This window comes from Cnephaeus nilssonii, assembly GCF_951640355.1.
Source record: "Cnephaeus nilssonii genome assembly, chromosome: 5".
Lineage (NCBI taxonomy): Eukaryota > Metazoa > Chordata > Mammalia > Chiroptera > Vespertilionidae > Cnephaeus > Cnephaeus nilssonii.
In genome coordinates, this window is record NC_137076.1 from 59492015 (window position 1) to 59505469 (window position 13455).

The 13455-nt window shown below is 44.7% G+C and overlaps 1 protein-coding gene across 1 annotated transcript in view; it reads left to right on the plus strand.

Annotated features, from left to right (window-relative positions):
• Positions 1 to 9275: 9275 nt before the first annotated feature.
• Positions 9276 to 13455, plus strand: part of RNF150 (ring finger protein 150) — a 174260-nt gene continuing 170080 nt past the window's right edge. Inside the window, exon 1 of the mRNA XM_079771621.1 lies at positions 9276 to 9775. Coding sequence (XP_079627747.1) covers positions 9292 to 9775 — 484 coding nt within the window. The 5' untranslated portion in view covers positions 9276 to 9291. The remainder of the gene's footprint in view (positions 9776 to 13455) is intronic.

Below are 13455 nucleotides of genomic sequence, written 5' to 3' on the forward strand. Positions count from 1 at the left end.
AAGGACCCCCAAAAAAGCCAGTTTTTAAAAATATACCCAAATAAAGTAATAAATCAGAACAAAATCTGAACAACCATTTGAAAAAATAAGAAGGAAAAAAGGAGTTGTGTTGTGGTAGGAACGTTTTCTGTTGGTTTTGGCTCACATCCCAAGAGTTTGTATATGCTGACTCTCCATGTCTAGTCTTTAAAAGAATTTCATGACAAACTTGTTTGGAAGGGTTCTGGTCAGTGAGAAGGATAAAGAAGCCCAGGTTAAATGTCAAAATTGTATCGAAGACTGAACTAAGTAAAAATTCCTTTGATCATTTGAAGGAGTGAAAAAGAAGGAAGATTATTTTTAGCAATGTATTGTTCTGAAATTTGAGAACTTAATAAGGGAATATAAGCAAAGAAATGAATATTATTAGTTTCATGCACACTCTCCCTCTCCCCCCATAACTTTCCCATAACCTTCCATTTCCATCTGCAATACTTGCAGCAGAAGCTACAGGAATGGTTGGACTCTGAAAGTTCGTGGTTTCAGAGAAGCGATCCTGCTCAAATGAGGTTGAAGAAACAGCATCTGAGCTGAGGTGGTCAAAGGAATTAGCCAGAGGCAAAAGAAGTGAAGTTATAAGTCAGAGTCAAGTTAATGAACAAGGTGGTGAATATCCAAGACAAAGAGAACACCGTAGGCACTTCAAATTTCTGTTTCTTCATTTGTGTAATGGGACCAGCGATACCTATCTCATAAAGTTATCCTGATAATCAAACAAGATAATCTGTTCTGTGCAAAGTGTTTAGAACAAATAGTGCCTGCATATATATTAAGTGCGCAAAGTTACAGCTCTTCATTACTTTTTATTACTCAACATGTTTATTGATGCTCACTGTGGAACAGGCATTGTAGTAGATGCTTGGAATACAAATAGGAGTAGGACATTCTGCCTGGAGGAGCTCAGCAGGCCAAGTCCTTGTAGAGAAAGCATGTCAAACTCAAGGGGCCCACAATGAATATTTTTGTGGCCCAGCCAAATGACGGTATGTAAGAAACATTTTAATAAAAATTTCATAACTTAATTTTACAATATCCTGTTATACATAATTATTAATAACAAACTACAACATTCGCTAATGACTGATTACTACACTGAGTGGCCAGATTATTATGATCTCTGAACACATAATAATCTGGCCACTCAGTACATATATATATATATATATATATATATATATATATATATATGAGCCAGCCTGGCCAGGGGGAGGGGACATGGGCAGTTGGCTGGCCTGCCTGCTGGTCGAACTCCTGGTCGAGGGGACAATTTGCATATTAGTCTTTTATTATATAGGATATACACTGAGTGGCCAGATTATTACGCGTTCAGAGATCATAATAATCTGGCCACTCAGTGTATAATCAATCATGTTGCATTCATTTTCCTTATGCGTCTTCCACACAGGCGCACCATTTCTCTCCACTAATACCAGCAGCGAATATTTTAGCAGCAGATTGCCACATCATTAGTCTTGGACTGACTTGTTTGGTGTGCGCAACAGAAAATATTTTGCTTTCAGAAAACAAGAAAAATAGGTTTATTTGCAGTTATTAATTTGTGCAGTTATTCAGTGTCTGGTAAGTTAATGTTCAATAAATATATTAATTTTTATTAAAATGTTCTATTATTTTATGTTAACGATTACTCATTTATTTCAGCCCTTTGTATTTCACATGTCTCTATAGAAGTAAACCTACGTTTCTATGAAAATTGAAGCTTTTGTTTTTTTAGGCCCACATACCCTTAAACCTTGTTTATTTGGCCCGTGTTAGCCTTTGAGTTTGACATGCTTGGTGTAGAGTGAGCTGTGCTAATTGTGATGCAAAATAACCTGATTAGGTCATTCCCATATTGTGTCATTTCTATGTAGTATTTGCTGTCTCTGAATTCTTCTTATATGTATGTTTTAAACATGATCATATTCTAGCTTCACAATTCCTTTGTGTGGTTATGTCTATCTCTAAAACTAGATTCTAAACTCCTTGAGGGGAGAGCTCTGTCTATTCCTCAGCACCCAGCAAGAGCCTAACACAAATCAGACAACCACACACACATAAATGGCAAAACTGACTTTCTTTAAACGCTTTAGACATTAAAATTTCTAGGCTCTATTCCCTCCTGTCCCCTTGTCCTGACCTCTTCTTGGAGTCTCTCTCACTCTTCTATGTACCCAACATAAGCTGCCCTTTAGAATCTCCCAGCATTCCTGGAAGGAGGTGTAATCACTCGAGTCTTAAAGAGAAAATTGTGGCTCAGCACTGTTAAACAGCTCCCGTGGCAGCGTTGAGATTCTGATCCTGGTTCATCTGCTGCCAAGCCCTCAACTCCTCCAACCCAGCACGTTGTACAGCCCCTCTGAGCACACACGGAAGATGGGGAAGAGGAATGTATCCGCAGGACGGGCCGTGTGCAACTACATGTCACAGGCGGCGACACCACAGGAAACTGATTTTTAAAATAGTAATGCCAGCCCTTCCATCAAGGTAATGCAAACCCCTGTTATATGTGAGAGTTCTTCCTCCTTCTCAGACATGTGGAATGTATTTTTTTTTATGTACCATGGAATGTATTTTTGAAGAGTTCTCCCATTTTCAGTCATGGAGATAGTTATGTAGGAGCTTAGTGTGAAGAACTGAACAAGTATCAATTTTTAAACATTGTGATCAATCAATGTCAACTTTGAAAACTACCGTATGGATCAAACCCTGCATATTGAAACTTCTTCACATTAAGCTTTTATTAAGCCATTAAAATATGTATATGGAGGGGGAATTATGTTTTCAAGTGTTTCTATTCATTTTCTAACATTTCATTTTCTACAGTAGAATTCCCTTTGAACATGCAATGCCCCTGAATGGCAAGGTGACAAAGCAGTGTCAGGGATGAGCGCGTCATGGGGCAAGTCCAGTTTGCTGACATTCAGAGCAGTGGGACACTGCTGTCCTCTGCGGGGGCTGCTCTTCATTTCTGACTGGGAGGCTTACACGTTGCATTCATTCAAGGCAAATCTGCCTCCACTCCTTAAGAACACAAGAACACCTCCCTACACCTGTCAGCCTAAACATAAAAGCCAAAGTGAGAGGCAATACCAGGTAGCATTTAGTTGACATCCAAAAGGATAGCTCTTTGGGAAGCACTGATTCAGGCAGAAACCCTAACTGTGCTGATTCGGAGGCAAAGGCAATGGGTATTATTTATGAGAAGGAGAAGGGCAACAATTACATCAATGGCAGGAATTTCTATAAATGCAGATAAGCTGACACGGGGATGTTAATTCTTAAAAGAGTCTTTAATTTTTAACCCTGCCGTCATAATGTCTGCTTTCTTGCTATGTTTCCAGTTTCGTGGGATTCAGGGCTGCTTTAGGCCCAGCCCAAAGGTTACTGTGCCCAGTTTTAACATTCCAAAGGCTTCAGAAGTGAGATGTACCAGGCAGTTCATCTGGGATGGCAGCTCTGACTCCATTTTAAAATGTCTGTATTTATATTAAGTTTCACACACCAAAGAGCCCTGGAGACACCCACTAATTCATTGTGGCCTGTGCTGCTTGGCTGAGGGAGAAAGTCCCCCCTCAGGCCCAGACTCACGAATACGTTGTCTTCTGGTGATATTTCAAAAACGACTTTAGGGAGCTCCCTTTACTTTGGGGCAGGACAGATTAAGTGAGGCCAATCTTTGGAAAAGCAACTTGCATCCTGGACCTGTCAAGAACTTGAAAACCATTCATGCGCTTTGATCTGGCAATCTTCCTTCCTGGACACTTCGCTGAGGGGAATTTCAGGATTCTTACCCTAAACAACTCCTCCTACAATCTTCCTCTTCTCAGATAATGACAACATCCTCCCACCAGTTGCTTAGGCTCCTAACTGTAGAGTCCTTCTGCAATCTTTTCTTTCATACCCTATTTCAGATGCCCCAGAGGATTCTGTTTGTTCCATCTTCAAAATATACTGAGGATCCAATCACTTCTCACCTTGTCCATTGCCACTGTCCTGGCACAACACTATCCTCTGTTTTCCAAATTATGGTTATAGCTCCTGATTGTTCTCCTTGCTTCCGAACCTGCTCCAATACCATCAGAATAAACTTTTAAAACAGGTCAGACTGTGTCACTTCGCTCCTTAAGGAAAAATCCGCTCCAAAGGTTTTTCCTCTCACTCAGAATAAAAGCAAAGTGTTGTTACCCTGGACTATAAGGCGCCATGGGCTCTCCGCCCCACCCCTTCCAATCTCATCTCCTTCACTTTTTCTCTGACACCTCTCCATCCTCCATGGTTTCTTTGCTGTTCTTCAAACACAATAAGCACAAACTTACCTCAAGGCCGCCGCACTTATGGTTCCCTCTTCGTGGTACAACCAGGCCCCCAAACATACACATGGATCTCCTCCCTTCTTTCAGGATTCTGTTCTGAAGTCACCTCATCAGAGCAGCTGATCCTGATGTACAATAGCACCTTATATAACATAGGTCACCCTCCCTCAGTCTGATGCCTTGGTCTTAATAGCACTTTGTGACATAATCTAAAACTTAATTTTTTTTTTCGACTTCTCCCACCTCAGAATGTAAACTCCATGAAAAGGAGAACCTTATCCATTTTATTCCCTCTGGTATACCCAGCTCCGTGGTTCGAGTGAAGATACTGGAGCGAAGGAGCAGTTGTGCTGGAAGAGAATCATTAGCACAAAGGCGGCAATAGATTAATATTCCCCGCCCCCCCAAATAATAGGCTTTTGACTTCCTATTTTATCATGAATTGGATTTCAGCTTCGCTGAAGTAATGGATAGTAGAAACCAAGATCTTACAGATTATCATTATTTTTTCCTGAACCACTTGAAAACAAAGTACAGACAGAATGCCTCATCACTACTAAATACTTTAGGGCAGGGTTAGGGAACCTTTTTCTCTGCCAAGGGCCATTTGGATATTTATAACATCATTCATGGGCCATACAAAAATTATCCACTTAAAAATCAGCCTGCTATATTTGGTCAAATATTTAATTAATTCACCCCTAATGCCTTGGCAGGCCCAGGCCAAATGATTTTGCGGGCCTTGTATGGCCCTCTGGCGGATGTTCCCCATCCTTGCTTAAGGGCAATATTCCCAAACAAGGACATTCTACATGGTGTGAACATCCAGGTCAGGTATTCAGCATTGATAAAGTGCTATCATCCAATTCACAAACCGAACTCAATTTTTGCCAACTGTTTATTTTTCCTGTCTGGTCCAGGAGCCAGTACAGCATCATTTGTTGCATTTAGTTGTCACATCTCTTAAGTCTCCTTTAATTTGGATTGATTGGTTCTCCCATCTTTCTCTGTCTCTCATAAGCTATAAGGGTTTTAAAGAATACAGACCTTTCATTTTGTGGGATGCCTCTCATTCTGGGACAATTGAAAGGTTTCCTATGTCCAGATCCAGGCTCTGCATTCTTAGCAGAAACGTGACAGAAAAGATGCCGTGCTCTCCTCCGCATATCACAACAGGAAGTACGTGATGTGACCAGTTTTCCTGCTGGCTATGCTTATCTTGATCACTTGGTCAATTTGCTGTCTCCCAGGGTTCTCTTCAGTAAATTAGCCATTTCCCATCTTGTCGTCAATAAGTACTTTTCAGAAGCTACTTTAAGACTAGGCTACATCCTGCTTCACATCAAGCATCCACACACCCACCCACCCACCTTAGCACCCACTAAGGACTCCTGCCTGAGTCAAATAACATTGCCAAAGGGTGACTTTCTATCTCCATCCATCTTAGTTGACATCTTCCACAAGGAAGAGATATCCTTCCTTCCACATTTATTTATTTATTCTATCATTATTTATTTATTCCTTTATATTAGCATGGATTCATGGATTCTTGTTTTAGCCCATGGGTTAGAATCAGTTACTATCATTCTTTATTTTGATGCTCAAATTGTCCCAGATTTGGCCAGTGGGAGCCCCATCCAGATGGCTTATGTGTCCTTTGGGCATGTTCTCACCATGCTCTGAGCACTTCCCTCCAAGCTTACTTTGCACTTTCCCAGCCCAAGCCCTGGAATCAGCCCTGGTTCCTTTTAAAAGCTTATGGCACTTAGAAGCTAAGATCCTCTGGCCACTTGATGTATCCATTACTTCTAGCCTCTGAGAGAAGATAGCTATGGTGTATATATGTATGTATAGATATGTGTGTGTGTGTGTGTGTACATATATACATCCATATATAATGATTTTTGCATTCATTTTTAATCTCATCCAACACCTTGGGGTTCTTTATAGCTTTATTTCTTTCCATATTTGTAAACTCCTTCTTCAACACTAAGGAACCTGGCTCCCAGTATAGTCAATATTTCACTTATCTGCCCAACGCCCCTGTATTTAATCGATCTCTGAGCCAGGATGCTGTCTCCTTGATCCTGCAACCTCCCCAGCCTCTGGAAAGAAAGGGTAAAGAGTAGTTGTGCATTTTTTTTTCTTTTTCAAAAAATGTCTAAAGTTTTACATGTGTCTTCTTTTCCCCCAATTGACCACCCTCCCAGCCATTCCCACCCCGGGCAAGCCCCCACAACCCCAGTGTCTGTGTCCATTGGTTATGCTAATATGCATGCATACAAGTCCTTTGGTTGCTCTCTAACCCCCCCTCCCCTGCCATTTGTCTCTGGATCTATTCTTGTCCATCAAATTATGTTGATCATTATATCCCACATATGAGTGAGATCATGTGATATTTATTTTTCTCCGACTGGCTTATTTCACTTAGCATAACGCTCTCAATTTCCATCCATGCTGTTGCAAATGGTAAAAATTCCTTCTTTTTTATAGCGGCATAGTATTCCATTGTGTAGATGTACCACAGTTTTCTAATCCACTCATCTGCTAATGGGCACTTAGGCTGTTCCCAAATCTTAGCTATTGTAAATTGTGCTGCTATGAACACAGGGGTGCATATATCCTTTCTGACTGGTGTTTCTGGTTTCTTGGGATATAGTCCTAGAAGTGGGATTACTGGGTCAAATAGGAGTTCTATTTTTAACTTTCTGAGGAAACTCCATACTGTCTTCCACAGTGGCTGCACCAGTCTGCATTCCCACTAGCAGTGCACGAGGGTTCCTTTTTCTCCACATCCTCTCCAGCACTTGTCGTTTGTTGATTTGTTGTGCATTCTTAATGACACAGACTCCTCCAGTGTTGTGGCTGGGGAAGAATTGCTAAGACACAGAGAGGTTTGGGGAACCACCTTGGTTTGCTAAGGTATCTGTACAGAACTAGCTGGGGGTAAGGAGGAGCAGAGGGAGCCAATGGTCCCCTCCCTCATCTCCGTGGTTCAGGAATCAGGCAGTCTCCACTTTTGCCCGCGGCATCAGGCACTATAAAAAGCACTGTCCCAGTTGCCTAGAAGCCTATTTTCTAAAATGAAAACACACAAATCCAGCACATCAAATACCACAGAGACAAATTCTTCTTAGTAATTCTTTTTGTGCCTGCTTCTCATTTGGATATAGCTACCAGCTATTTGCAGTGCTGTTGGATAAAGAGAAGTTGCTGGTGAAAGGTCTTTAACAGAAACCTGTAAACTACTAAGGTCCTGGGGGAAAGGGACACTTTTGTTTGCATCGTGAATTGGGTCCTGGGTTGTCTGAAAAAGTGCCAGGTGGGAAGTACAATGGGAGCCATTGAGAACCCTCTTGCAAATTGGTTCAGAGACTTCATGTGGCACATATCTCAAGTCAAGGAAACTGTTGGTGTGAAAGGAAAATAACCAAACATTTAATTGGGAGGGAATTGTGCTGTGTCACGGTTTTAAGAACACTACTCTAGAGGGGATGTACTCTCTGCTGACTGCTGTGATCTCTCTGCACAACTAACCCACGCAGACCTCCCTTGCCTATTGCGGCTGTGAGTCCTCTGTTACCAGTCCTGACAACCAGAATAAACAGTGAAGAAACATCTCACCCAGCTTCTCTTCTTGTACAGTTGGGAACACTCGTTCTGCAAGAAAACAAAGGTCTCGCATTTGCTTCCAGAAGGGAGGAAAGAAGCCCATTCCTGTACTCACCTGAATAGAGTGGTCCCCACACCAGCAGCACCACCCGGGAATTTGTTAGAAAGGCACGCGCTATCTGGAGCCCCACCCGAGATGTGCTAAATCAGAAAGTCTGTGGCAGGACCCGTCAGTCTGAGTTTTAACAAGCCCTAGGTGATGCTGATGCACACTTACATTTGAGGGTCACTGCCCTAGATCTTCCAGGCGTGGCTGGGAAGGAACTCCCCACCAGCTGGCCTTACCTTGTGGCCCTGGATGGGTAATTAGGGAGCTCACTGCAGTTGCTCCTGCGAATGGCTGATTACAACAGGCGCGCGCGCGCGCGCGCACACAAACACACACACACACACACACACACTTCGCTGTGTATAGGGTGCAGAAAGTCGTTACCTTACGCATAGGTCAAGGGGGCGCGTCCCTTTTTGCCTCTACCGATCCAAATCGCGTATGGAGTTGAATTTGAGACCCAGCAGGGGTCGCTGCTGCCCATAAAGAGAGACCCAGGGAGCTTGGCAAGCGAAGCCTCGAATCTTTGACATCACACTAAGCTCCTCCTTGCACGCACACATTACACACACACACACACACACACACACACACACACACACACACACACACCATATACGGACACAGAGACCGAGTACTTCTCTCTGCCCGCTCGCACCCACTACCCAGGAACCGGCCTCTCCCTCGGCAAGTGTGTCCGGCGCGGCTGCCAGCGGAGCGAGGAGCCGGAGCGAAGCGCCCGCGGCGCGAGGGAGCGGCGCGCAGAGGAGCAGCGGCCGGGACACCCTGGGCAGCACCCCGGGCTCCCAGCAGCCGCGCCCGCCCGCGCCGGGGCTGAAGGGCGCAGAGCCGACACCCCGCTCGCTCCTGGGCCCCCTGCCACCCCTATGAGAGGAGAAGCCCAGCGAAGGAGCAGGACGCTCGGCAGCTGGACTCCTCCGCAAGCCCCGAGCGCCCCCTCCGCCTGCTCCCCTCCGCCGCCCGGGAAGCGAAATGCAACCGCCGCGCTCGGGCTGAAAGGGGAAGGGGCCGGCGCCACCCACCCGCTCGGAATCCGGTCCCCGCGGCGGCTGCGCGTCCCGGCCGCGGCCCCCGGGGCTTGGGAGTGAGCAGGAGCCGGAGCCGGAGGAGGCGGCAGCCGGCCCAGGGTTGGCCGGGGCGGGGGAGGAGGGACGGGGCAGGAGGAGGGCGCGGGGGGCGGGGAGGGGGCCCCGGCGGATGAAGATGGCAATGTCTCTCATCCAAGCGTGCCGCAGTCTGGCTCTCTCAACATGGCTGCTTTCCTTTTGTTTCGTGCATCTGCTCTGCCTGGACTTCACCGTGGCCGAGAAGGAGGAATGGTACACCGCCTTCGTGAACATCACCTACGCCGAGCCCCCGCCGGACCCCGGGGCGGCGGGCGGCGGCGGCGCCGAGCTGCACACCGAGAAGACCGAGTGCGGGCGCTACGGGGAGCACTCGCCCAAGCAGGACGCCCGCGGGGAGGTGGTCATGGCCAGCTCGGCCCACGACCGCCTGGCCTGCGACCCCAACACCAAGTTCGCCGTCCCGGCCCACGGCAAGAACTGGATAGCCCTCATCCCCAAGGGCAATTGCACGTACAGGGATAAGATCCGGAACGCGTTCCTGCAGAACGCCTCCGCCGTGGTCATCTTCAACGTGGGCTCCAACACCAACGAGACCATCACCATGTCCCACGCAGGTGAGCGGCCCGGGGGGCGCGGGGGAGGGGGACCCCAGGGATGGAGGCGGTGGGCCTGCGCCTGCCTCCTAGCGCCGGGCTGGGAAGTCTGTGCTTGGGCCAAGACGCCTCTCTGTTCCCTGGATCTGCTGAGTTTCGCTGTGCGTCACTTTGTGGGGGTTACAAAGAACAAGGGTTAACTGAATTGGGGGGGGGGGGCGGGGGCTAGGGAGTGTGTTCGGTTTAGATTAGAGCCGCTGGGGCTAGGGTCGCTGAGGTGGCCTAATCTCTCAGAGGGCGGACCCGAAAGGTGCGGTTCCGGGCCAGAACTCAGGTGTTGTCCCCGGTGAGGGACGCCCCGCACCTGTGTGGAATGGGTAGATCTGATAACCGGGCTCTGCACTCGCGGGGTGCATCAGGTCTACTCCCGTTCGCGTATCAGGAGGTGGGTAGGGTTACCGGCGCGAGCAGCTCGCCTCCTCTGAGAACTAGCTTCTCAAGTCAGGTTTCAGTGCTTCAGGGGAGACTGGGCACCACCCCAGCCCGCTGGCTTGCCGCACATCAGACCTAATGTTAAAAGCCTTGCGCTCTGCCAGGCTGTCACCCGGAGAAGCTGGCAGGCGGGCACGGTGGTAAATACTAACTATCCCCACCAAGCCAAGAAAGACATGGTGGCCATAAAGTTAGGTCTACTTTTTTCAGTATTGCATTGTCCTTTGCTTGATTGGGAGGTTAAATAGGTTTGTGCCAATAAGAGGATTTCAGGATAGAAAGGCTGGGCTTTTCTTAATGATCGCAGGGTGCCAGGACTAGAAATAGGTTACTGCCCTAAAACTGGCGCTTTACCCCTGACTGACACAGCAGTGCCTCCGTGGTAGGGAGAACAAGAAGTCCTCTCCAGGCTTGTCAGCATAAGCAGCTCCATTTAGCAGAATCCCGGAGTCCAGGGCGCTACTTGTTCCTGTGCGCTCTCCTTCCACAGAGGAGTTCCTGGGCGGAGGCTGTGACATCCATAGGGAGAAGGGAATAGAAATGACAGATGCATTTTCTGGCTGGAGTCACTTAAGCAAAAAACAAACAAACCAACAACACATTGTTTTCCTTAAAAGCCAGATACTAATAAGCAGTTATACTATTGAAATGGAACACCAAGCTTTGGCTACATTGGGGTGAGGGAGGGGTGCATTCTTCGGGGTCAAGTTTTCATTCCAAGACCTCATGTCACCTATTAGTGAAATATCTCATTGGTTTTTTATTACCAGAGGGTCATCATCACTAGCTGTTTTTAGAAGAGGAAATGGTCAACCGTAACAAAAACAGGTGTGGACAGCAATGCTCCTAACACCTAGGCCAGAAAAATGCAGTGCGGTAATTAATGAAGAGGCAGAGAGGCAATAAACTTAGAAAAGTTACAATAGTGCAAATAGGAACATATGATGTTCTTTCTCACGCTCAACAGTTTTGTAGGGAAAAAGATTGCATTCTGACCTTGAGTCATAAGAGCATTACTTAAAGTATGATATTCAAGGATTTGGAGGACTTTGGAAGAGCACTCTAAGTCATGTAAAGTATCTTTAAGTAAACATATTTAATATCTTAACTTCAACTGGCAGGGTGGTGGGAAGGAGATTTATTTATTTATTTTTATTTTTTTGTCCTTTAAGTGCCAAGATTGTTGGCTGACTTTGCAGGATTCTTTCAATGTTTCTTTGTGCATATGCATGAAATCTTAAACTTGGCTTCTTGGAACACAGACTAAGAGGCATCATTTGTTCCTGTCTAAAAAGGTTCTGCCAGAACTGCCAACACATTGGATCAATTAATGGCTCGCCTGTTTTTAAAGAAAGCAGTAAGCTGATTTTCTATACAAACGATGCTTGATTAAGACCTCGTGGGAGTAAAGGACTTAGTAATAGTTTGAAAGTTAAAGACTAAACAATGCGAAGGAAATTCTCTACTATCTAATTATTCTGTTTTGAAAAATGTGTTAATGCTGCGTCTGCTAATAGCCATGAAACTTCCATAGTACCGTTTGATGTATTGCCACACCAGGAGATTCTGCATTCGCTTTACTCAGAGATTGCATTGATTTCTGCTAAAGTCTCATTATAAGTAGATACATGACCCAGCAGCTTGGCAAACCCTTCACTCTTAAATTCTTCTCCCTGAATCTCAAACAGTGCCAGCACTGGTCTGCTGTCAGTGTCTCCCTCTTACTTCCCCAAGGCTTTCATTTTTCAAAATGTAGGAAATACATTTTAGGTGCTAATCAGATCTTCTTTTGTGAACATGGGATTCAGTATTAAAAAGTTCACAAATGCAGAGAAGCCTTACATTTGTGAACTTTTAAATTTAGTCACAAAAGAGTTAACATCAGCCTTCGCATTTAAAAAAAAAAAAAAATCTCACCTCCTCTAGATCCTTTATTTTTGGAACTGATAGCTTTCAGGTGAGGAAAAGGTCTGAATTTAGAGTTATGCAACCCATCATGTAACACTTATGCATTATGGTGATATGACTCCCACACACCCACTATCTCGGAATTCCATGAAATGGAAATCATTTCCCCTTCACATTTCCATATAGCAGTTCTTTTAGAATGTATTCCCTTTCCTGCTTAAATGATTTGGGGTTTCTGTCACTTCTGCAATTATGGTTTCTCATTCACAAAGACACAGATTCTCCTGGGATAGACTAATAGTTTTATTTTGTAACCAGGTTTTAAATCTTATTTAAAGTATGACAGCTTTGTTGCCATACAATTCACATACCATACAAGTTACTCATTTAAAGTAAATAACTTAATGGTCTTTACCATACTACAACCCTCACCACTAATTCCAAAAATAAACCCTATGTCCATTAGCAGTTACTTGTCATTACTAACCAATCTCCAAGTTCTAGTTAATCAGTAATCCACTTTATGCCTCTATATATAATTTGCCTATTCTGAACATTTCAAATCAATGGAGTCATGTAATATATTGTGGTTTTTTTGTGTGTGTAACTGTCTTCTTTCACTTAGCATAATATTTTCAAGGTCTAGCAATACTGTAGAATGTATCAGTATTACATTCCTCTTTGCCAAATAATATTCTTTTGTATGTATACACCACCTTTTGTTTATTCATCAATTAATAGACATGTAGGTTCTTTTCACTTTTTGGTTACTAAGAATAATGCTTCTATGAACATCCATGTACAAATTGTGTGTGGACATTTCTCTTGGGTACATACCTAGGAGTGAAATTTCTGAGTCATATGGCAACTGTATGGTTTAACTTTTTGAGGAACTGCCAGATCGTTTTCCAAAGCAACTGGGCCACTTCACATTCCCACCTGCAGTGTATGAGGATCCCAGTTTCTCCACATCCTCATCAACATGTGTTGTTATCGGTATTTTTTTATTTTGACTATCCTGTGGTTGTGAAGTGGTGTCTCCATTGTGGGTTTAATTTGCAATTCCCTGATGACTATAGTTACTTTCAACATAATCTTGATTCTTCCTCTGCTTTTTCTTTTGCCCTGCTCCCCTTGTTAGTCATTTATTTGTTCTTTCAGCCCATACACTTTTTGTCCTAGGGAAGAGAGAGAGAAGGACATTGGTAGAGAAAAGAGATCCATCTCTTTCAATTAAAAAAAAAAAAGCCCATGGACCAGGGATTTTATAGGCCCCCTATAAAAGGATGTGAGGAACTGTG